A 24,590-nucleotide genomic window follows, 5' to 3' on the forward strand; every position below is an offset into this window, starting at 1 on the left:
TAATCCTAGCCAATCAGAATCGAGTAATTTTTTCATATATATTATTAAAAGGGTAAAAGTGAAGATGGTAACTTGAGTAACAGCAGGAATTAAAGTAGTAATAGTACCACTAGTAGTAGTAGTAGTAGTAGCAGCAGCAGCAGCAGCAGCAGCAGCAGTAGTAGTAGTAGTAGTAGTAGTAGTAGTAGTAGTAGTAGTAGTGGTAGTGGTAGTGGTAGTGGTAGTGGTAGTGGTAGTGGTAGTGGTAGTGGTAGTAGCAGAAGTCGTTGAAGCAGCAGCAGCAGTAGCAATAGCTATGAAAGCATTAGTAGAAGTTTCTATCTTAGCTATAGTAGCATTTACCTTTTCAGAATTAAGACATAATAATTTCAGCAAAGCTGAAATTGTCGTCTTATGTATGAATATCAAAATGTCAAGAAAATTAAAACGTGATATGAGACATTTAAGTGCTTATAAAGCTTTAGATGAAACTATAAACAGTCATAGAAAATTAGAAAGCAGCATCATCCGGTTTACCTCTGACAAAGATAATAGCGACTATAACTCAACAACAGAGCGCTAGCAAGTAACCAGGTTGGCGCGTAAAACCAGCCCGCATTCTACGAGGGAATTCCATCCCCCATAGAATCCTTTTTCTTGTCACTAGTGACTAGGCTATGAGGACGATCACCAAAAGTTATCTAGGATGCATAAAATAGAACTTTGTTCTCCTTTAGTAGACATAAGGACTCTACAAGAAACGTTTCAGCTTATAGGATAAGACTAAAAAAATGGAGGCCTATGCTAAACAAAGAGGTTCTGATATCAACACAGCCCAAACCCAACGCACCGACACAGATCGCAGTCAATGCAAACCCACTTAAATTTGTAGACTACAGGCCAGTAATATACGTTGACCATTGGACAGAGAGACCATATGTATTACTATTATTATTATTATGATTATTATTAAAATCACAACTACTTGCTAGTAGTTAAATTACCTGTACAATATACATAATTTACATTCATTTAAAAAGCATATTTTCCAAAAAATATAAATCGTATAATAAAACAATCTAAATATAAACAATTAAAAATATTAATAACAATAATCCTACTTAGATTTGCGTTCCAAAGGAATTGCCAAAGGTCGTAATTACAGTGACCTCGTTTGGTTCCTTGGCACAAAAAGATTTCGAATATAAGCCTGGAAAGCTGGTTGTGCTTTGGCTAGCTCCGACGTGAAATTAAAATCAGTGTTTCTGCTGACCTGGTGTACGCAGTTTATCTTGTAAATTCATTGTTTCTACGGTGATCTCGACCACTCCCATCACTCATTTGTCGACCGTTGGCTATTATAAGCGTTTAAATTTTAGGCTGACCGTAGGTTTAAAAAATGCGTACATCGCACACCATGTCATAGGGTGACCCTACATGTTGAGACGAGTCTTATTCACCGATAAGTCCTGTGAGTAACTAAAAAAAGCGTATTGATACTACATGCCCCTATTTTCCCGTCATTTAGAGCAAAAAGTTTATAGTAAATGATTTGGTTTTCCTTTTGTGTATGACATCATGTAAGAGCAAGGAAAGGGAGAATACTCGCCAACAAAATATTTTATTGTGCTGGGCTAAGGACCTTAATCAAGGGCAGGATGCCCCAAGATTTGCAAGATTTTCCTGCTGGTTACTAACTTGATAATACCTTTCGCACTATGTATGAAAAAAAATCCCTAAGAGTCCCTTACTCTTACCTCAGTGAGACACCATATCCGGTGCGTCTAGGTACTATTGTTATTTACTACCTCGACGTAACTCAAACGGGATGTTATGAAAATGACGTAGGTTTCAGAACATAGATGAGAGTATTTTTACTCTGTATACAGAAAGGCACCAACAGTTTCCTATTTCAACCGCGGGGAAGCACCATATTCAGCGTGCCTAAGCTCAATTCTCTGACGTAACTCAAGGGGGACTTTAAGCATGTCTCAGTGACGGACAGACAAGACTAGTTTGACTACTTCGTCAGAGACGTGCGATTTGTCAGGGGGAAAAAATTATGTATTTTAGCTTTAGGGCAAATTCTATATTTATTTGTCGGTTTAGATCCAGTTCTGTATTTTGTTCGTTCTTTTACTCGACCGGTTGAGCGGTAAAGAATGGTGAACGAGTTGTTCTATTCAAATTGTTGATTATTCAAATTAGTTATAACCAGAAAAAGTAAATTGTTGACATATCACAAAAATATTGTATTTAGGGTTTTCGTGGGTTTCGGGATAAACATCTTAAAAATATATTCATATACTTTTACATTTGGAATATTCGGTTATTCGGGTTTTTTTTCCTTTGGTAGTTAAATAAAAATGTACAAAAACCACAGTGGCTTTTAGAATGGATTTTTATCGGTTACTCGCTTTTACTATGCACCTGCTTGTCGGCACTTTTGTCATCTAGTACATGGGTTTTTTGGGTAAATATAAGTGTTAATGGTCTTTCTGGAAACATTGGTTTTCATGGTAGATAGCAGCTGAGTTTAAACGCGTAAATCTAATTTCTTTTCATGCAATGGTTTCCAAACCAATCTTGTATAAATAAGCAGAAACTTTTAATTGCTTTTTCGTTTTTTATTTCCTGAGCTGCGCTACTGCAATTAAGATAGGTATTGTTTTCTATATCAGAGCTGTAAAATCGCACCTAGGTTTCCTACTTTAATGGCCTAGAGTTTATTGCATCCGTCTTTTTTTATTTTGAGATTCTATCCGTCGTAGAAACAGATGGAATATTTAAGTAGTTTTTGTTTAGCTTCAAAGAGACTTTTTTCCGCTCCTTTGTGTCCTTATCCAAATATTGCGATTTGTGTAACAATAGCACTTCGCACCAGTTACTTCTTAAGCAAGTACCTTGTACAGCTTTGATGATTACAAACTAGAGTATGCTAGAGGTCATGTCGCTTGTTGGCCTGACCTAGAATAAAAGCACTGTGGAACCAAAGATTGTCTTATCCTTGACGTCCGTATAAGCTCGCTCGAAGTAGATCTCCGTGTACCAGGAAATCGTGACGAGTTTCCGTTCTCGCTGCCAAGTCGTCTCTACAGAGTTATTTCCCCCAGTTGCTGTTGTCCCGTCCGCGAAGAGTCAGTCCTCCAGTTTTGGGGCGCGAAGAAAACGTATCGTCACAGATTATGCCTTTCCTTTCTGATGAGATACTCATGGGAACTGTCTAATCACGAGAAGGTAATATTTATTGAAAAGGTTTAAGATTTTGATTTTTGTATGCGGCACTCTTCATACCACTAGAAGGGCTCGATTTTAGCAGAGTTTCCTATCCCGTAGGCAAAACTCTCTCGGTTTCCGCAATCTCAATTGACAAAAAGATGCTTTGCGAAGCAGTTCACGCTGTGATAATTAAAACATACTATTAACAACTAATCCGACCTGACTCGTCACCAGAGCGAAGTTGAATTATGTAGATATGCGTAGTAACATGCACGTGCTGTCATCTAAAGCCTAGATCGACTTAGTGAAGGATAATCAAATCCCTCAGTTTGATACGAATCAGCGGTAATACCATAATTGTTAGTAAAATATTCTTTCAGTGCCCTTAATTACATATGTTTTCCTAAATGAGCTAAACTCGCTGATACATCGTTTCGTGCATTGCATGAGCGCTTGAAATATCTTGACCCTTCTATTCCAGTGTATGACGTCATTTGCAACGATTACACAAGCAAAGTCATTTGTTGAACGAGTGAATTTCTAAGCAAGAATCTCTTATCAGAAAAGCAGGATAAAGGTAAACCACTGTTGTTATAGTCGACGGAAAGTTTGAAACAAAATTGTCCGTCGGACTAGATGACAGGGTTAAATGTGCGATCTGTAGGAGCATTTTCGACGAGCCTTGACAAACGTCCTGCGGAGTTCGCTTTCATAGAAACTGTCTGGAAGTCTATTCTTGAACTGCAGAAGTCTCTTTCGCCGAGAATTAGGTAGGTCGAGAAAAATTTAATATCTTCACCCTTTAAATTGATGTATTTGTTGTGGTGGTCAAAGTTTTCGAAACTCTGAATACCGGCAATCCTAAATTATTTAGTAAGTTTGACGAAAAGAAGGGACCCGGCCACTCCAAACAAGATTTAACATATGTTGTTTAAGAAGCACAATGAGAACCTTTATAGATCTTAATTCTCCCGCTCAGTTGCGCTGGGCGCAGAAAATAGAATCATAGTAGGTGACATTCGAAAACCTCGACCAGCTGGTGGTCACTCAGCTTCAGCGTAATATCAAAAGTCGCCACGCATGGACTTGAATGGGCCATTTCCGCATTAACTTAAGTCCGACAACTTTGTTGTGTCGTGAAGGAAATGTGAATCTGATTTCTTTGAGTTTTCCGCAAATAAGCGTTGAATATGTTATTTATGTGTATTTCGACATCAGTCTCAACTTTCTGAAAAAAAGGAACCATTATAATTTGAATAAGCGAAAAGGGAAATTATCGTTGGCATAGGGGCCTCGAGAGTCTCTTGATTTTGTTCGTAAGTCTTAATCAAAAAGACTCATCTTGTATTTCTGAAAAAGACGGGTGTGCCTCAAATACACACTTGTGCAGCGCTGATCGATGCTGTTTGAACCAATATTTGGCCGGAAACGTTTGAATAACTATGTATTTGTGGTAAAGTAAGTTATGACACATTTACATTCAGGAACTCAGTGAGTAAGTGAATATTTACATGTAAAACTTGAACGCAATTTATTTGCCACGTCAAGGTTGTTTTGAGAGGTTGTTGCTCGATCGTTCGGGAATGGCATTCGACATCACTAGAACTCGTTAGCCATCTTTAGCTTTAAATATGGCTAATAAGGCCTTCATTTCTGTTTTCCGCTCGAATTCCGTAATGCAGCGCAAAATGGAAGGTAATTTATCGACGTCTTTGGCAGCAGAGAGAATGAAATGACAGGCCATGTCATGCGAATTAAGTGGACTTACGAAAATTTGCATGATGACACTTAAAGTGTTATGAGGTCCAAATCGGAGTAAGACGACTATTTCCTTATGTGACTATTCAACAAAAAGGACCGATCAAATCTTTTACTTTCTCATCAATATTTAAGGTTGCTTCCCGTAAATGAACAACACATGCCTTTTTTAATTACCTAATTTTGCTGCGTCATTAGTAGGTGACATTATGCAGCTCCGTAAAATTGCGTTCATTCTGGAATAACGTAGAGTGGGTACATATTCATTGTAATTATACACATATGTATATGGGAGGATATAAATAAATTATAATATATATAAAATTATAAAAATTATAATAAAATATATATATTATATACATATTAGATTTATATTATAAAATATAAATTACCTGTTATACTCTCCCGCCGATCAGCGGCAGCCTTGTTCCTTTGTATTTTCGTCCTCAGGGACTCCTCATAAAACGTCTCGAGGACTAAAACAATGCTAGAACCATTGACAGTTGGATCTTTAAGTTCGACAAGCTTACTATTACAAACATTAGAGCATCACGCTTCCACACGTCATTGCAGGGTCCATTTTATGGAAAAAAAAACAATGATTGTCTCATCACGACAGCTCCCTGATAATGAGTTTCAAGGCGCGTTAAAAAAAAAAAAGTTAGTTTAAACATATTTATGCGAACAGTAAGTTTTGAGCCGGTGTAAAAGACAGAATACAGATGCGCAGAGAGAATTAAAAGCACGTAAAGACTCTAATGCCAAGGAAAAGTTAAGGGTCGTTGAGGAACACTAAAGGTTCGTAAAGAGAATTAACGGCGCGTAAAGATTGATTGTGCGTAAAGAATGGTAAAGGTTCGTAAAGAACAGTGGGTAAAGATGCGTAAAGAATATTAAAGACGCGTAAAGTGTTAAAAGCGAAATTGGTCAAAATACCTCGGTAATTATACTGGAGATGAATGAGCCATAATTATTTCACTTCTTTAAGTATTTCTCCAAATAGAAATTGGTTAATTATATCCATCTTGATCCTTATCCTTTACGAACATTTAATATCCTTTACGCAGTCTTTACGCTTTCTCTGCATTAACGCATCTTTACGGAACGCGGAACTTGTCGTGAATGAAACCACTATGTGCGACACTTTTTCCGCCTCGGATGTGAAAAGCCATCTGGTTCTGTCGAATTGGGATATACCAGGAGTAAGTGCTGAATGGCAAATGATGGTTTTATTTTCTCCATCAGACAAGATGACCCGAGATGTCCGATAGACGGCGGATCAATTTCAGGAAAGCAATCTTTTAGGGTTAAATGCTGTGAGAGAGAAGTTCTTAATCTCCAGTGTTTCTTGCCAAACGGTTTTTGTGGTTTAGTTGGTCAAATTCCCTTAGTCGTGTGCAAGGTTTGCATAGTGCAGTTTCTTTTTATCTATTATCCTGAAATTTAGATCAGTTATTTATTGTTTCAAAAACCAAGCTCCCGAGCCAATCTTCAATTATTTGGATATCTTTTATAATATAAGTCAGTTTTCAAAAAACCAGTTAGATCATCGTTGTTGACTGTTGATCATCTATGATGATCTGACGGTCTCTCGATAATTGAAAATACTTGTTAATTAAATAAGACAGCTTGACCCAGTCTTTCACGATGCTTTTCTAATAGTATTAGTTTCATGAAACCTTTTTGAAATTTTATATATATTTTTTGCCTTCTCACAAAAAAGATAATATCTAGAATAAGGAAAAAAATCAAGCAAATTTCCCTATTTCTCTCTCAGTGAAAAACCTTGTTCATCGTTTCTAATAACTTTTGGTATTCATTTCCTTGGGGCAACTCAATCTTGATGTCACGAAAGTGAGGCAAGTAATAACGCACACCGTGAATAGCATTTCATCAGGTACGTAAACTGTGATGCAAAGAGCTTCTCTTGAAATATCTGAGGGAACTGTGTGAGCAGGTGATATTTACCGAAGAAGTTAAGATATGATAGATCTATTCGGGCATGATTTTAACCAATTGCAGGTTTAAACTGTTCCATTTTTTTTCAGCACTCAAAATTTTATCCGGCTATATGAGGCCTTGGATTCTTGCTGAAGCAGTTTAAACTGACCTTATCTCGTCGGCAAAACTCTCACGGTTTCCGCAATCTCAATTGACAAAAAGATGCTTTGCGAAGCAGGTCACTTTGTGATAATTAAAACATACTATTAACAACTAATCCGACCTGAATCGTCACCAGAGCGAAGTTGAATTATGTAGATATGCGTAGTAACATGCACGTGCTATCATTTAAAGCCTAGATCGACTTAGTGAAGGATAATTAATACCCTCAATTTGATACGAACAAGCGGTAATACCATAATTATTAGTAAAATATTCTTTTAGTGCCCTTAATAACATATGTTTTCTCAAATAATCTAAACTTGCTGATATATCGTTAAGTGCAAGATGCACGTACTGTCATTGCGTGAGCGCTTGAAATATCTTGACCTTTCTGTTCCAATGCACTGATCACGTCATTTGCAAAGATTACACAAGCAAAGTCATTTGTTGAACGAGTATAGACCTTCAGCAAAATTTCTTATTCGCTTCCCTAACGCAGCTTAAACGGGATGTTATGAAAATGACGCGGGTCCTTAAACACAGACGAGAGTATTTTTACTCTGTATATAGAAAAACACCAAGAGTCAATCTCAGTCGACCAAAAGATGCTCTGTGGAGCAGGTCACGCTGCGATAAGTAAAACATACTATTAACGACTCATCAGACCCGACTCGTTACCAGAGCGAAGTTGAATTATGCACGTACTGTCATTTAAAGCCTACACCGACTTAGTGAAGGATAATCAATTCCCTCAATTTGATACGAATAAGCGGTAATTGACCAAAAGATGCTCTGTGGAGTAGGTCACACAACTAATCCGACCTGAATCGTCACCAGAGCGAAGTTGAATTATGCACGTGCACGTGCTATCATTTAAAGCTTAGATCGACTTAGTGAAGGACAATCAATTCCCTCAATTTGATACGAATTAGCGGTAATAACATAATTGTTTGTAAAGTATTATTTTAGTGCCCTTAATTACATATGTTTTCCTAAATAAGCTAAACGTGCTGATAGCACGTACTGTCATTGCGTGAGCGCTTGAAATATCTTGACCTTTCTATTCCAATGCACTGATTACGTCATTTGCAACGATTACACAAGCAAAGTCATTTGTTGAACGGGTGTAGACCTTCAGCAAAATTTCTAAGCAAGAATCTCTTACCAGAAAAGTAGGATAAAGGCTTTTCAGAGGTAAACCATGGTTTTCATAGTCGACGGAAAGTTAGAAACAAAATTGGTCGACGGACTAGATGAGAGGGTTAAATGTTCGATCTGTAAGAGCAATTCCGACGAGCCTAGACAAACGTCATGCCGACAACGCATTTGTAGAAACTGTCTGGAGCTCTTTTTTTGGTATGTATTAACTCTATTCTTAAAAGTCTCTGCCGCCGCAGAAAATTAGGTAGGTTGGGAAAAATTTAATATTTTCACCTTTTAAAGTTATGTATTTGTTGTGATGGTCAAAGTTTTCGAAGGTCTAACTACTGGCAATCCTAAAGTATTAAGTAAATTTGACGGAGAGAAGGAACTCGGCCAATCCAAACAAACTATAACATAATTATGTTGTTTAAGAGGCACAATACGACCCTGAGAACCTTATAGATCTTAAATCTTCTGCTCATCTGCGCTGGGTGCAGAACATGGAATCATAGTTGGTGACATTTCAAAACCTCTATTAGCTGGCGGTCACTCAGCTACAGCGTATTATCAAAAGTCGCCACGCATGGACTTGGGCCATAATGGGCCATTTGCGCATTAACTTAGTGCGACAACTTTGTCGTGTCGTGAAGGAAATGCGAGTCTGATTTCTTTGACTTTTCCGCAAATAAGCGTTGAATATGTTGTTTATGTGTATTTCGACATCAGTCTCAACTTTCTGAAAAAAGGAACCATTATAATTTGAATAAGCGAAAAGGGAAATTATCGTTGGCATAGGGGCCTTGAGAGTCTTGATTTTGTTTGTAAGTCTTAATAACTAAATAACACGTTGTTTTGAGAGGTTGTTGCTTGATCGTTCGGGAGCGGAATTCGACACCTCTTAGACTGGTTGCCATCTTCAGCTTTAAATATGGAAATTCTTTGCAAAGATGAGGCCTTTAATTCTGTTCTCCCTCGAATTTCGTACTGTGACTCGAACTGGAGGGTTATTTATCGACGTCTTTGGTAGCAGAGAGAATGAAATGACCGGCCAAGTAATGCAAATTAAGTGGAGTCACGGAAATTTGCATGATGACACTTAAAGTGTTATTAGGTCCAAATCGGAATAAGACGACTATTTCCCTATGTGACTATTCAACAGAAAGGACCGACCAAATCCTTTACTTTTTTATCATTATTAAAGGTTGCTTCTCGTATATAAACAACAGAGGCGTCTTTAAATTAGTTTATTGTGCTGCGTCATTTGTACGTGACATGCAACTTGTGAAATGACGTTTATTCTGGAAATGACGTCACGAATATCTATGCAGATATAAAGATTGGGGAGTAGAAGCTATATATACTGAAGTTTGAGCGTTTATCTTCATATAGAATAGAAATTCAGTGGAAAGCTGAGGGCGCTTCATTGACTCATTTCATTGGCTGAACTATGGTTGTCACAATCGACGCAATAGTGGATACTGATATGAAATTCGTAGACAGAGTAGACGAGAGGCTTAATTGCCCGATCTGTAAGAAGGTTTTCGATGAGCCCTGGCAAACATCATGTGGACATCGATTTTGTAGGGATTGTCTGGAACGTCTTTTAGGGTAGGTAGAAATTTATCATTGACTACTTATTTCTTATACACTCCTGCTTTTCGTCCAAAATAAAATCACTTCAGAAAAATTGAAATTAGCTTTATTTAAATTTCTATTTGGCAGCTGAAAGTGTCCTTTACGGGCGTGAATGAACCATCACTTCCGAGTTACGTCCGACGCTTCCTCCAACTCGGATGGGAAAAGCCATCTGGTTCTGTCCACATAAGAATAAGCGCTGAATGAAATAATTAATTGTACGGTTTTAGCTAACTTCGAATTTTCTCCTTCAGACAAGAAGACCCAAGATGTCCGACAGACAGTGAATTAATTTCAAGACAGCAATCTTTTAGGGATAAATGCTGTGAGAGAGAAGTTCTTAATCTCCAGTGTTTCTGCCGATTTAATAACAAAGGCTGCGATTGGAAAGGGGAGCTCAGACATCTACGGGTAATTATTGAAATATTTCCATGCACCTTAATCGTACCCAAATAGGGTGGCTTTGTGAACTTGCCTGCCTTCAACACTTAAAACGCGGCTTTTGGTTGAAATCAGCAAACTTTCGTGTAATTAACTCTAATTTTGCATGGTTAAGACGTACGTGAGGTGCATCTCGTCGCCGAAAGGTGCAAAATCTGCGAAAAACTGCTAGAAAGTACAATAACCTTGGCTGGTTACGCACGCAAACATGCTGCGAAATTTTCAATCAACGGTCTCGGCTAGAAATTTCTAGCAAACATGACAGCCTAAACAGGTGCTGAATTCTGATGTTGTGAGAGATTGCTGCCCGTGTAACGATGAGATTTAGAGATTGCTATTTAAAACTTTAAGACCATCCCAGACAAGCTCTTACAATTCATACAGTACGAGTGGCGTGACTTCCTATGCCTGAAATAGCGAATAGAAGTAAAAAATAAAACAAAATTACAAGACAGAAAACATATTTATAATTAACTGTCATTTAAGCTCCGCGCTATTTATTTTAACAGACTCATGGAGATAGCTGTCAGTATGGTAATGTGAAATGTCAAGCGTGCGGTGAAACTATGGAGAGAAGACAGCTCACGTTGCACGGGGAGCAAGATTGTATCAACAGGGCTGTGGCCTGTACATACTGTGGTGGTGAAGTTCGGCATAGCAATATGAAGGTAAGTTGATCAGCTTCATATTTAAAACAAAAAAAACTATGCAAAATCTGTATCTTTAAGAAAGCGATATGGATTCACACTGACATGCTCGACGTTTGTCTCCTAATATGAAGACTGTAGAGAAATGCCAGATGATGTTCACGTCAGCACATACAAGTACATGAAGTTTATATTTTCGAATTATACATCAATTTGGTTTGGTCTGGTATGAACAAGGCATATCGTATCGTATCGTTTATACTGCATAAAAGCTCAACTTGACCTCAACTTATATTTAATATATTTTAAAGGACCATTTGGATGTCTGCCCTAAGTTTCCAATCCAGTGCTTTTTGAACTGTGGTGAAGAAGATATACCAAGAGACATGATGGAAGAACACGTGACCACACGCTGTCTTAAAGCTGAACATCTATGTCCTTTCAGTGTTCATGGCTGTGAATTTAAGGTTAGTTATTTACTTTTTGTCCATTTTGTTTGATCTTTCGTTCCGATATATGATTTAGTGTCTGAGCGAACAAGGACCTAAGAGCAGAAAATAGCGTATCAGACCCAATATAAAAACCTACTTATGTAATTTGTATTACCACGATCAAAATCAGCTTTTCTTTTTCTACAGGGCACTACACAAACAATCGATCAACACATTGCTGAGAATATCGAGTCACATCTTGAAATGATGAGCTATTCAAGCCATGAATGTAACGAGAAGTCAAAACAGATAGAAGAGAAGATATATCGTCTAGAACAAGAAAAGAGTGCTTTGGAACATCAACTACAAAATCAAGCAGAGGTGTTGGCAGCTGCAAGACAAAACATACAAACGCAACAGACAAAATTTTCCCACGTAGAAAACTCCATCATCGAACAAAAGAGGACAACTGAGAAACTTCTTGCCGATTTGAAGGTTTTTGAGGCATCTAGAACGAAAGGGGATGTTGTCTCTTCTCAGATGGAAGAAATAATGAATACTCTGCGAGAACACGAGAAGGAGATGAGCAGTCTTCAGGGTGAAGTGGCTCGTTTGAAATTATCCCCTGCCACGCCGAAAGGTGCGAGTAACTACCGTCCAAAGTCTGACGTATCTGTCACTCGTGCATCCGAGCGCCGGCTGGACAGGAATGAGCACCAACTAGCTCTGCACGACATTCAATTGTCTGATCATGATATGCAGATTCAAATGCTGGAGGCTACATCGTATAATGGCACTTACTTTTGGAAGATCGACCGCTACAGCCAACGCTTCCAAGAGGCTGTTACTGGGAAGACTGTATCTATTTACAGCCCTCCTTTCTATGTAGGACGGTTTGGGTACAAAGTATGTGCTCGTCTCTACCCCAATGGAGACGGCATTGGCAAAGGAACGCGTTTGTCAATGTTCTTTGTTGTCATGAGGGGTGAATACGATGCTTTATTACCTTGGCCGTTTCTCCAAAAGGTCCACTTTCGACTGATAGACCAGGACAGGATTCGGGACGCGTATGATGCGTTTCGCCCTGAGCCTAACAGCTCAAGCTTTAAAAGACCCACATCAGACATGAACATAGCATCTGGCTGCCCGACGTTTATTTCTCACATGGAACTGAGGCAGGGTGGCTATATTCGGAACGATACAATGTTTATTAAAATAACTGTAGATACCGCTGGTCTGCAAGGAGATATGTGGCAGTAAATCCTTGCCTTTTGCAACCTCTCAGGTCTTACATAAGACCTAAGTGCCTGGAACAGACAAAACCTTAGCCCAACGGTTTTTGTGGCTTAATCGTGTGCAAAATTTGCATGGTGCAGTTTGTTGTTATCTATTATCCTGAAATGTGGATATGTCATTTATTGCTTGAAAAACCAAGCTCCCGAGTCAATCTTAAATTATTTGGATATCTTTTGTAATATAATATCAGTTAGTTTTCAGGCACTAGCGAAAGTGGCTCGTGTAGGTCCATGAAAAGTTACCTGAATTATAAGATATTTATAAAGTGTATTCGAAAGGCAAAAAACATAGTATTTATTTATGGAAAGAAAGTTTATGGAAACAAAGAAATAAATATTCAACTTCAAAGTCCAAAATGTAATTTATTTCAGATAAATTCATTTTCAGTGGGCAACATTAGAAACAACCTTTTTCCAAAACATGTGCTTTAACAGTGACCGATTACAGAGACGTTTTTCCCTGAAGAAAATGTGTCATCTAAAAATGAGTTTTTGGAAAAAAATATGATATAATATTTATAACTTCAAATATAATGAGTTGTGTTTTTAAAGCGGCCTGGATAATATTTATAACACTTTATATTTCTTATGACTCTTAGATAATGTTAACTGTATATTAAATGTACAACTGGATATTTATTTATTATTTGTAAATTTGTATATAGCTAAAAATATACAAATAAATCGTTTTGAAAGAATATTGATATGAAAATTGACACAAAATAAAAGAGAAGTAAGGATACATTCACGACAACTTTGATTCGGTATTTCAAACTCATTATAGTACAAGGTGTGTTGTGAATTTTCCAAAGACGTTATGAGTGAAAGAGTGTGGCTCAAAACCATCCACTTCGTCGTGTTGAGTAGCCTCAAAAATCTTGAAAGCTGGGGCACCTGGGGTCTTACCTCCTTGCCCTTGAAAGGTCGGGAAAAGTTTGACAGGTCTCAGGTGAGAGGAAAGACAGCATAATCCGCCTAGACCTTCATTTAGGGGGAAGTTAGGATTTTTCAGCATTATGTTGTAACTACTTCATCTCGTTGAGAAAAAAATCAGCTCATTTTGTTTACTGGATCCCTTCCGCTTAGCTTTTGCCGTCTTCTGATTAAAGCTACCAAAATATATCATGAGAAAGAAAGAGAGTCTACCTGGTTACGTTGTAAAGCAATGGTCCACACGGGAGAGAGGAGAGCTTGCGTCATGTACGGAATGACAAAAACAGCCTAGATCTTTAGACACATGAGGAGATATGGGCTTTGATAGTCTGGAAATAAGTAAAGGCCCTGGACTGGGCCTAGTGAATTGGTAAAACCTAATGGATCAGTTAGCTCATGTACAGGACATAACAAGGAAACAAATTAGCGGTGTAACCCTTCTAATATCAAGAGATTGCAAGCGCCTAATTAGAAAGAGAACCAACGAGTCATGGGATGATCAGAGCTAATTCCAACTAAAATTACTTTAGACTAAATACTCTGTTATACAGCTACACTCCAACTAGTGAAGTTGATGACGAGAGAAAATATGCATGTACTTGTATGACATTTTGCGTATGAAAGGTACTTCAGCATAATAAGTGACTAAAAAGGTTGGAGCTTACAATATTAACTGTTAATGAATTATGGGAAGAATCGTCTTGGTGAGATTAACGACATTTGTTTAAAAGACTTTATCATTGGCAGAACAATCTAGCCATGAAAGAACGTTCATGAAATTACTCATATGGACATCCCCAGCGGTCAATGACCTGCAGCAAGGGGCGGTACTTGTGCAATATTAGTATAGGTAATCACATGATTTCGAGTGCAATTTGGAAAAAATAAGCACGAGTAAATTTTTTATTAAATATTAAATTTCAGACTAACGAGTCCGTAGGGTGAGTGCAATTTGCGGTCTTTGAAAAAATTAACGAGTGCTTATTTATTCCAAATTGTACGAGAAAAATCATGTGATTACGTGTTAATAATGTACATGAAAAATACGAGATAGCTTATCATAGTTATGCAGAAGCAAAGCGCGCGCATCAAGTGCAAAAAAATCCTTTTTCTTGTCACTAGTGACTAGGCTATGAGGACGATCACCAAAGGTTATCTAGGATGCATAAAATGGAACTTTTTTCTCCTTTGGTAGACATAAGGACTCAAAAAAAAGCGTTTCAGCTTATAGGATAAGACTAAAAGAATGGAGGCCTATGCTAAACAAAGAGGTTCTGATATCAACACAGCCCAAACCCAACGCACCGACACCGATCGCAGTCAATGCAAACCCACTTAAATTTGTAGACTACAGGCCAGTAATATACGTTGACCACTGGACAGACAGATCGTATGTCTATTATTATCATTATTATTGTTAAAATAACAACTACCACCTAGTAGTCGAATTACTTGTTCAGGATACATAATTTACATTAATTTAAAAAGCATATGTTACAAAAATATAAATCGTATAGTAAAAATTTAAATATAAACAATTAAAAATATTAATAAAAATAATCCTACTTTCAAAGGAATCCTACGTTTCAAAGGAATTGCCAATGGTCTCAATTACAGTGACCTCGTTTGGTTTCCTGGCACAAAAAGATTTCAAATAAAGGCCTGGAAAGCTGGTTGTGCTTTGGCTACCTCCTACGTGGAATTAAAATCAGTGTTTCTGCTGACCTAGTGTATACAGTTTATCTTCTTGTGAATTCATTGTTTCTATGGTGATCTCGACCATCCCCATCACTCATTTGTCGATCGTTGGCTGACCGTAGGTTTAAAAATGCGTATGACCATGTCATAGGGTGATCCTACATGTTGAGACGAGACGTATTCACCGATACGTCCCGGGGGAAGTAAAAAAAAAAAACGCATTGATACTATATGCCCCCATTTTCCCGTCATTTAGAGCGAGTAGTAGTAGTAGTTCCTTTTTGTGCGACATCATGTAAGGGCAAGGAAAGGGAGAATACTCGCCAACTAAATATTTAATTGAGCTGGGCCAAGGATCTTAATCAACGGCAGGATGCCCCAAGATTTGTAAGATTTTCCTGCTGGTTACTAATTTGAAAATACCTTTTGCACTGTGTATGAAAAAAAAAATCCCTAAGAGTCCCTTACTCTTATCTCAAGGAGACACCATATCCGGCGCGTCTAGGTACTATTGTTATTTACTTCCCCGACGTAACTCAAACGGGATGTTATGAAAATGACGCAGGTTCCAAAACATAGATGAGAGTATTTTTACTCTGTATACAGAAAGACACCAACAGTTTCCTATTTCAACCACGGGGAAGCACCATATTCAGCGTGCCTAAGTTCATTTCTCTGACGTATCTCAAGGGGAACTTGATTGATTGATTGATACTATAAGCCCCCATTTTCCCGTCATTTGAAGCCAACAGTTTATAGTTAATCATTTGGTTTTTTTCTGTGTGTGACATCATGTAAGGGCAAGGAAAGGGATAATACTCGCAAATGAAATCTTTATAGAGCTGAGCCAAGTATGGATGCCTCAAAATTTCGTAAGATTTTCCTGCTGGTTACTAATTTTATGATACCTTTTGCACTATGTACGAAAAAAAAAACCCCATAGTCCCTTACTCTTATCTCAGGAAGACATCATATCCGGCGCGTCTATAAGGTACATTTGTTACTCACTTCCCTGATGTAACTCAAACGGGATGTTATGAAAATGACGCAGGTCCCAAAACACAGATAAGAATATTTTTACTCTGTATACAGAAAGACACTCAGAGTTTCCTATTTCAATCGCGGGGAAGTACCATATTCAGCATGCCTAAGTACTTTTGTTGTTCATTTCTTTGACGTAACTCAAACGGGACTATACGCACGTCACTGTGACGCACAGACGAGACTATTTCGTCGGACACGTGCAATTATGCCGTCGCCTTCTGATGGGATTTTTCCGATCAAGAGAAGGTAATAATTACTGGAAGGTTTAAGATTTTAATATTGTATGCGTCGCTATATATACATATAACCAGAAGGGCTCGATTTTAGCAAAGTTTCAAGGCCGAGACTGAGATTTTCGTACAGCATCGACGATCTTCCCCGGTTAGACAAAGACGTCAGTTTTTGTTGGAGTTGTAAACTCAAATATGCAAGGAATCAAGTCATACAGGTTGGACTGAAGCAGAAGCTAAGTTGCAGACCAAATTTTCCAATTTTCCGTAATCTCAAATGAAAAAAAATTGCCTTGCTAAGCAGGTCAGATTAGGATATCAGCATGTAACAAACCATTGCGTGCTACGACAAAATAAACCTGAAATGTCAGTAGAGTGAGTCGAATTACTTCCAACTGTGTAACAGCACGCGTTGTCTTCCAAAATCTGGATCAATAAAAGATTATCAATCGCCTAAAATGGATATCAACCAGCAGTTATATCATCGTTGTTGACCTTTGATCAACTATGATGATCTGACGGTCTCTGGATAGTTGAAAATACTCGTCCATTAAATAAGACAGCTTGACCCAGTATGTCACGATGTTTTTCCATGAAAACTTTTTGACATTTTGTATATATTTTGTGCCTTTCCACAAAAAGAAGATATCTAAAATTGGGGAAGAAAATCAAGCGAATTCCCCTATTTCTCCCTCAGGGAAAAACCTTGCTCGTCGTTTCTAAGAACTTTTGGTATTCATTTCCTTGGGTTATCTCAATCTTGATGTCACGAAAGTGACGCAGATAACAACGCACACCATGAATAGCATCCCCGCTGGTATGTAAACTGTGATGCAAAGAGCTTCACTTGAAATACCTAAGGGAACTGTGTGAGCAGGTAATAATTACCGAAGAAGTTAAGATATGCTAGATGTATACGGTATATCATTCCACAGTTCACAAAAGAGGCATGACTTTAACAGATTGCAGGTTTAAACAGTTCCTTTTTTTTCAGCACTCAAAATTTGATCCGGCCATATTAGGCCTTGAATTCTTACCGAAGCAGCTTAAACTGACCTTATCCCGTGGGCAAAACTCTCTCGGTTTCCGCAATCTCAATTGACAAAAAGATGCTGTGCGAAGCAGGTCACGCTGTGATAATTAAAACATACTATTAACAACTAATCCGACCTGACATGTCACCAGAGCGAAGATGAATTACGTAGATGTGCGTAGTAACATGCACGTAAGGATAATCAGTTCCCTCAATTTGATACAAATAAGCGGTAATACCATGATTGTTAGTAAAATATTCTTTCAGTGCCCTTAATTACATATGTTTTCCCACATAAGCTAAATTTGCTGATACATCGTTTCGTGCAACATGCACGTACTGTCATTGCGTGAGCGCTTGACATATCTTGACCTTTCCGATTCCAATGTACTGATTACGTCATTTGTAACGATTACACAAGCGAAGTCATTTGTTGAACGAGTATGGACCTTCAGCAAAATTTCTAAACAAGAATCTCTTATCAGATAAGCAGAATAAAAGCGTTTCTGAGGTATACCATGGTTGTCATAGTCGACGGAAAGTTAGAAACAAAATTCGTCGACGGACTTGATAAGGGGCCCAAATGCCCGATCTGCAAAAGCATTTCCGATGAGCCCTAGCGGACATCGCTTTTGCAGAAACTGTCTGGAACTCCTTTCTGGGTATGTATAAAGTCTATTCTTTAACTGCATAACTCTCTTCCGCCGAAAATTAGGTAGGTTGTTAAAAATGTAATACCTTTACCCTTTGAATTTATGTATTTATTGTAGTGATAAATTTTATCCAACTAGATAAGGCCTTGAGTTTTTTTGCTGAAGTAGTTTTAACATTAATATACAAGGAAACCCGCGGGAGACCTTATCCCGTAGACAAAACTCTCACGATTTCTGCAGTCTCAATTGACAAAAGATGCTTTGCGAAGTAGGCCACGTTAGGATGATTAAAACATACTATTAACAACTAATCCGACCTGACTCGTCACTAGAACGAAGTTGAATTATGTAGAGATTGCGCAGTAATATGCTCGTAATGTCATTAAAAGCCTAGATCGACTTAGTGAAGGATAGTCAATTCCCTCAATTTGATACAAATGAGCGGTAATACCGTAATTTTTATTAAAATATTCTTTCAGTGCCCTTAACGATATATGTTTTCCTAAATAAGCTAAATTTGCTGATACATCGTCTGATGCATTGCGTAATCCTTTAAATATATTTACTTTTCTATTGCAACATTGACGTCATTTAGCGATTACATAAGCAAAGTCATTTGTTGAACGAGTATAGCTCTTCAGCAAAATTTCTAATCAAGGATCTCTCATTAGAAAAGCAGGATAAAGGCCTTTCTGAGGAAAAACATGGTTTTCAAAGTCGACGGAAAGTTAGAAACAAAATTCGTCGACGGACTAGATGAGAGGCTCAAATGCCCGATCTGCAAAAGCATTTTCGATGAGCCCTGGCATGTGGACATCGCTTTTGTGGAAACTGTCTGGAACTCCTTTTAGGGTATGTATAGAGTCTATTTTTTAACTCTTTTTCGCCGAAAATTAGGTAAATTCTACCAAACAAAGCAACCCAGACTAGTCACGCATGCTAATATGTTGCGAAATCGACACGATCACGGTCTCGGCTGAAGTATTACGCAAAGGTCACACGTAACTTCAAAACTAAGGAGTTGGATTTCAAGCGGTAAATCTATGATATTCAAATGCAAACAGTAACGTGACCTCGCCAAAAATCTAAAGGTGTAATAGCCTGCAGGCAAGTGATTGTGAACCAGCGGGGAAAATAAAAAAAACCATCAGGAGGCACAGAAGTCAACAGTTCTTCAATGTTCCACACTCTTTGTTTTAACAGTTACACAATTTTAGCTGTCAGTACGGTGATGTGAAATGTCAAGCCTGTGATGAAACTGTGGAGAGAAGATACCTCAATATGCACAGGAATCGTGATTGTATCAACAGGGATGAGGCATGTACTTACTGTGGTGGTGAAGTTCGGCATAGCAAAATGAAGGTACAATTATTAACTCCGTGGAAAAGACAAAACATAAGCAAATGCAAAATCACCATAACTAATTAACTAATGGATTAGCTCTGACACGCTGCTAGACGTTTGTCGAAACTGACGCAAGGTCCGATACACAACTATTTACTTTGATAACAAACTGTCAGATTCGGGTCTATTTACCATTGTCATTCTCGCACTTCACTTCGGTTATTTCACTGGACAATACACCTACATCTATCAGCGTAGTGAAGCGTGACATGACTGTTGCAAAACAGTTCAATTTCGTATGGAAGTAGCTACATTAACGATCTCGTATTAAAGCTCAACTTGAACTCAACTTGTATTTATGTCTTTTAAAGGAAAATTTGAATGTCTGCCTTAAGTTTCCAATCGGCTGCATCTTAAACTGTGGTGAAGAATGTATTCCAAGAGACATGATGGGGGAACACTTGACCGCACGTTGTCTTAAGGCAGAACATATGTGTCCTTTCAGTGTTCATGGTTGTGCATTTCAGGTTAGTGGATAAATCCGTCTATTTGGTCTATCTTGTTGGAGATATTTTGCAAATGAGATACTGAAAAAAAAAAGGGGTAGGAGTTTCTAAAAGATACAGTGAGCCGAAATTTGTACTTTACAAAGGCAAAAAAGGATTTATTATTATTATTGAGTGAAAAAAAACATTGAATAGTAAAAAAGGGGAAACTATGGTCTGTTGGTAAAGGAAATAATCCTAAAATTTAAGAGCAAACAAGGGTCTACGAGCAGAAACAAACATCGAAAATGAAGATAAACATCAACATATGTGAGTTAAATTCTCAAAATCATAATCGCAAAGATACTTAGACGATTGTAATAATCTAAATTGACCGAATCTGATTATCGGATGATTTGTGGGACAAAAAAAAAATTATTTATACACTCTCTACAGGGCACTAAACAAATAATCGATCAACACGTTGCCGACGGTATTGAGTCTCACTTGGAAATGATGAACCTCTCCAGTCATAAATGTGCCAAGATAACAAAACAAATGGAAGAGAAGATATGTCGTCTAGAAAAAGAAAAGAGTGCTTTGGAAAAGCAACTTCAAAATCAAGCAGAACAGGCAGCAGCTGCAAGACAAAACATACAAACGCAACAGACAAAATTGTCCCACGTAGAAAATTTCATTCTCGAACTAAAGAGGACAGCTGAGAAACTGCTTGCTGATTTGAGAGTTTTTGAGGCATCTGGAACAATAGAGGATTTTGTCTCGTCTCAGATGGAAGAAATAATGAAAACGCTGCGAGAGCATGAGAAGGAGGTGAACAGTCTTCAGGGTGAAGTGGCCCGTTTGAAGTTATCCCCCGCCACGCCGAAAGGTGCGAGTGATTACCAACCAAACCAAGGTGTGGGTCTCGCAAGTGAGTATGAGCGCCGACTAGACAGGAATGAGCACCAACTGGCATTACACGACATTCAACTGTCCGATCAAGATATGCAGATTCAAATGCTGGAAGCTACGTCGTATAATGGTACCTACATATGGAAAATCGACCGCTACAGCCTTCGCTTCCAAGAGACTGTTGCTGGAAAGACTCTATCTATTTACAGTCCTCCTTTCTATGTAGGTCGATTTGGGTATAAAGTATGTGCTCGTCTTTACCCCAATGGAGACGGAATTGGAAACGGAACGCATATGTCAATATTCTTTGTCGTCATGAGGGGTGAATACGATGCTTTATTACCTTGGCCGTTTCTCCAAAAAGTCCACTTTCGACTGATAGACCAAGACAGGATCCGGGACGTGAATGATGCGTTTCGCCCTGAGCCTAACAGCTCAAGCTTTAAAAAACCTACATCAGACATGAACATAGCATCTGGCTTCCCGACTTTCATTTCTCATATGGAACTGAGACAAGGTGGCTATATCCGGAACGATACTATGTATATCAAAATAAAAGTTGATAGCTGTGGTCTGCGAGGAGATGCGTAGCAATAAGATGTCTGCCTGATGTAGCATTCCATTTCTCATAGAGAGTCTGGAGTAAGCAAAATCCCGGAAAATTATTATTTGAATTGTGAGGAGGGTGTTTCCACAATAACCAACCTATTTACGTCGTAAGTTTGAGTTTGTGCAAGGTTTGCACTACGTGGTTTGTTGCTTTTCGACTCTTCTTAGAATTTTGTTCTCTCAACTCTCAGATACCAGGCTCACGTGACATCTATTATGTATTTTGGTATGTTTTAGTTGACCATCACATAACTTTGCCTTTTAAAAGGTAAGGAAAGTACATTTCAGCTTCAAGTTGGAAACTTTCGGTACGTTCGACGACGAATGCAAAATGTTCAAATATAGGATATTTATTTTTAATGGTTTCTAACATATTTAGCATCTTGTAACTCTTTTACAAACCTAACTTTTAAAATAAGGATGTTTAGTTCTTTGTTGAACGTGTGGTTGAAAACTTTAATTTAGTTCAATGAACGAATAAGCATAGCTCAGGCAAGTCCAAAAATAACTAGAAAAAATAAGATATTTAAAAATGAATTCCTAAGACATAAGACAGTGTATTAAAATACAGAAACAAAATTGAAAAAAACAGAATAAATTATTTTTACCTTGAAATATTTAAAACATTATTGATCGCGACAGAAGCCAAAATGACATATTTTCGAATGGGGAAATGAGGGATTATCCAATTTCAAACCATTTGCATCGACGAAAAGGTCGAAATTTCAGAAAGAATACATAATGTAGAGATATAAAAGCTTGCTCTTTTTAGGATAAAATATTTTAATTAGGAGATCAAATTGGTCTCAAAAAAATAATTTTTTAACTTTGAACAACATATGTTAATGTAGCTCTGGCAGAAGCAAATATAGCATTATTTATAAATTCATATGGGATGCTGGTGATAAGTGATGAAATACAAATAAATCATTTTTGGAGAACTTTGTGTTTTCATTTTAGGCTGTTCCATTCACTTTCTCATGACATTTTCAATTAGAGCACCTCTCTGACCCGAAAGAAACACCCAATACTTACTTTCAACAAAGTTGATCCGGTTTTCTTGAAACTCACGAATTTTTCTAAGGCATTAAAAGTTGATGTAAATAGCCTGCGGACTATATGGTTTCAATCCCTCCAACATGTATTGTGGATGTGTCGTAGTGTCTAGGCTATGTTGCCTTGAAGCGGATCCTGTGTGAACTATGCATGCAGCCCCAAGGAAGGTTTCGTAGTTCCTTTCTTCGTCCCGTACAAAATAGATTTATCTAGTTCCAGTAAGTTAACAGACTAACTAAGCTAACCTTATGTAATATCCCCCCATCACAAGACGTCAGGAGCATGCAGTCGATGTAGTTAGTAGTGTTAGTAGTAGCACTAGAAATAATGATGTGTTTATCAAGAACATTTCATCCAGTCACTCATTTATGCAATACTACTAACATAGTTCTCAAGTAAGCTTCTGGAATGTTCCAGGACACTTTGTGAAGACCACTTATGTAATAGTAAGTAGTAGTTATTTTTGTCGGAGCGATGACTGTTTTGAAAGCTATATCGAGAGAGAGTTATTGCGGAAGGTCGCTTATTTCAAGGAACTTTGGAGGTAGCAGTGAAATTGCATCAGTAGTAAGCTGGGTTATAGACTGTGGTGAGCTTAATTAAGTTTATTTGCGATAAGTATTGTACTGCTTGAGGAGCCCATTACTTAAAGCGTTCAGGCATAAAGGCATTTTCATAGAACGGTTTATTTTTATACTAGCGGGAAAGAGGCTACTCGAGCTCACTCATGTAATACGATCCATGAAACGCGAAGGAAAACATGGCGGCCTTATGCGCCGACGTCTTCGTATCAAAACTACGCCATTCCGCCTTTCTTCTGCTGTATTCCAGTATTCCAGTCTTTCCTTTCCTTACCTTACATGTCCCACTATCGTTTGCAAATTTTTCATACTTGCGAAAAAAATTAGCAGGAGTGCGGATCGTCGTTGTATTTTTTTTTTTTTTCGAATTTTCGTATGTATCAAAGGTTATTCTTCTTCTGATTCTGGCCCCTTAAAGGAAAATTTCAGATTCTCGTCTTGGATTTTTCAAATTTAAGACGATGGAGAGGCACAATCCCAACAATGATGGAGAGCGGGGAAACAAGAAATTACGTGAGCACGCTGTGTGCGAGTCGTCATCATCTCAAGAATCTTCATCCTGACCGTACTTATTGATTGAACAGAAGCAGGTGCAACAAAATGAGGGGCGTTTTTCCAGATCGTAAGAAAATGCTAATCTTTCGAATTGGGCTTCGATCTTGTCAAGTCTTGGTTATTTTTGTGTAGTGGGGTCGATAATGGAGATGCATGCGGCCGAATTCACGGTGCCTATTGTCGCTCTGATCATTGAATAGCTAAGGGTCAGGTAAATCTTCACTAGAACTTTCCTCGGAACCGCTGCTTTCCGAGTTATTTTCAAAATCTGCACACCACAAGCGTCCCAAGCTCACGTCTCGAGAAAATGCAAACGATTAACTCATGAAAGCGTCACGCGTTGTGTAACTCGGTGTTGTTATTCCTGTTATACGACAGCGGTCGAAATCGAAGTGTGCAGCTTTGACCTGGTCTTCTAACAGGAATGACAGTGATGGCAAAGTAAGCTTGAATAGACAAAGAACACTGGAAACCACAAGGGACACAGAAGATGTGAGTAAGTTCTATTGATTTTACGTGTATTATGTTCATATTTCGACATATTTATTGTTGTAAATCGACGATATTTCGTTACCCACACTATTCCTTATAACGTGTTCAAATTCTCAACGGTTCCTTTCGTAAGTTCCTTGTTGCTGGTTCCCTTGAGGCGCCGGACATGGCGGCCACGTTTTCTAGCGCTCTGATATTTTTAATATATTTCTATCTTTATCATATTTACGATGATGCTATTCATTTTCCAGCGGATTCTGATGCTTTTAGTTTCTCGAATATCGGGTACACGACGCTCCTCGGAAAGGAAAACA

General features: G+C 38.1%; 2 protein-coding genes across 5 annotated transcripts; both read left to right on the forward strand.

The window, feature by feature from the left end:
• The first annotated feature begins 3,177 nt into the window (after positions 1–3,177).
• On the forward strand, positions 3,178–13,328 carry LOC131776926 (TNF receptor-associated factor 3-like). Of its 3 annotated transcripts, XM_066169790.1 has the most exons (7): positions 3,178–3,216; positions 3,680–3,968; positions 9,592–9,810; positions 10,092–10,248; positions 10,788–10,946; positions 11,237–11,392; positions 11,564–13,328. In XM_066169790.1, the coding sequence occupies exons 3-7, from the start codon at positions 9,650–9,652 to the stop codon at positions 12,614–12,616; spliced, it is 1,686 nt and encodes a 561-aa protein (XP_066025887.1). In that variant the 5' UTR covers positions 3,178–3,216; positions 3,680–3,968; positions 9,592–9,649; the 3' UTR covers positions 12,617–13,328. The 3 variants fall into 3 exon arrangements, with proteins under 3 accessions (XP_066025887.1, XP_066025886.1, XP_066025885.1); XM_066169789.1 differs by lacking the exons at positions 3,178–3,216; positions 3,680–3,968 and adding an exon at positions 8,280–8,415; XM_066169788.1 differs by lacking the exons at positions 3,178–3,216; positions 3,680–3,968 and having other exon boundaries at positions 8,487–9,810.
• A 4,683-nt stretch (positions 13,329–18,011) lies between these two features.
• Positions 18,012–22,533, forward strand: LOC131773985 (TNF receptor-associated factor 3). Of its 2 annotated transcripts, none has more exons than XM_066169803.1 (5): positions 18,012–18,251; positions 18,914–19,094; positions 19,446–19,604; positions 19,958–20,113; positions 20,528–22,533. In XM_066169803.1, the coding sequence occupies exons 2-5, from the start codon at positions 18,999–19,001 to the stop codon at positions 21,572–21,574; spliced, it is 1,458 nt and encodes a 485-aa protein (XP_066025900.1). In that variant the 5' UTR covers positions 18,012–18,251; positions 18,914–18,998; the 3' UTR covers positions 21,575–22,533. The 2 variants fall into 2 exon arrangements, with proteins under 2 accessions (XP_066025900.1, XP_066025902.1); XM_066169805.1 differs by having other exon boundaries at positions 18,919–19,094.
• Positions 22,534–24,590: the final 2,057 nt, after the last annotated feature.

The sequence above is a fragment of the Pocillopora verrucosa genome, chromosome 7, assembly GCF_036669915.1.
Source record: "Pocillopora verrucosa isolate sample1 chromosome 7, ASM3666991v2, whole genome shotgun sequence".
Taxonomy (NCBI): Eukaryota; Metazoa; Cnidaria; class Anthozoa; order Scleractinia; family Pocilloporidae; genus Pocillopora; species Pocillopora verrucosa.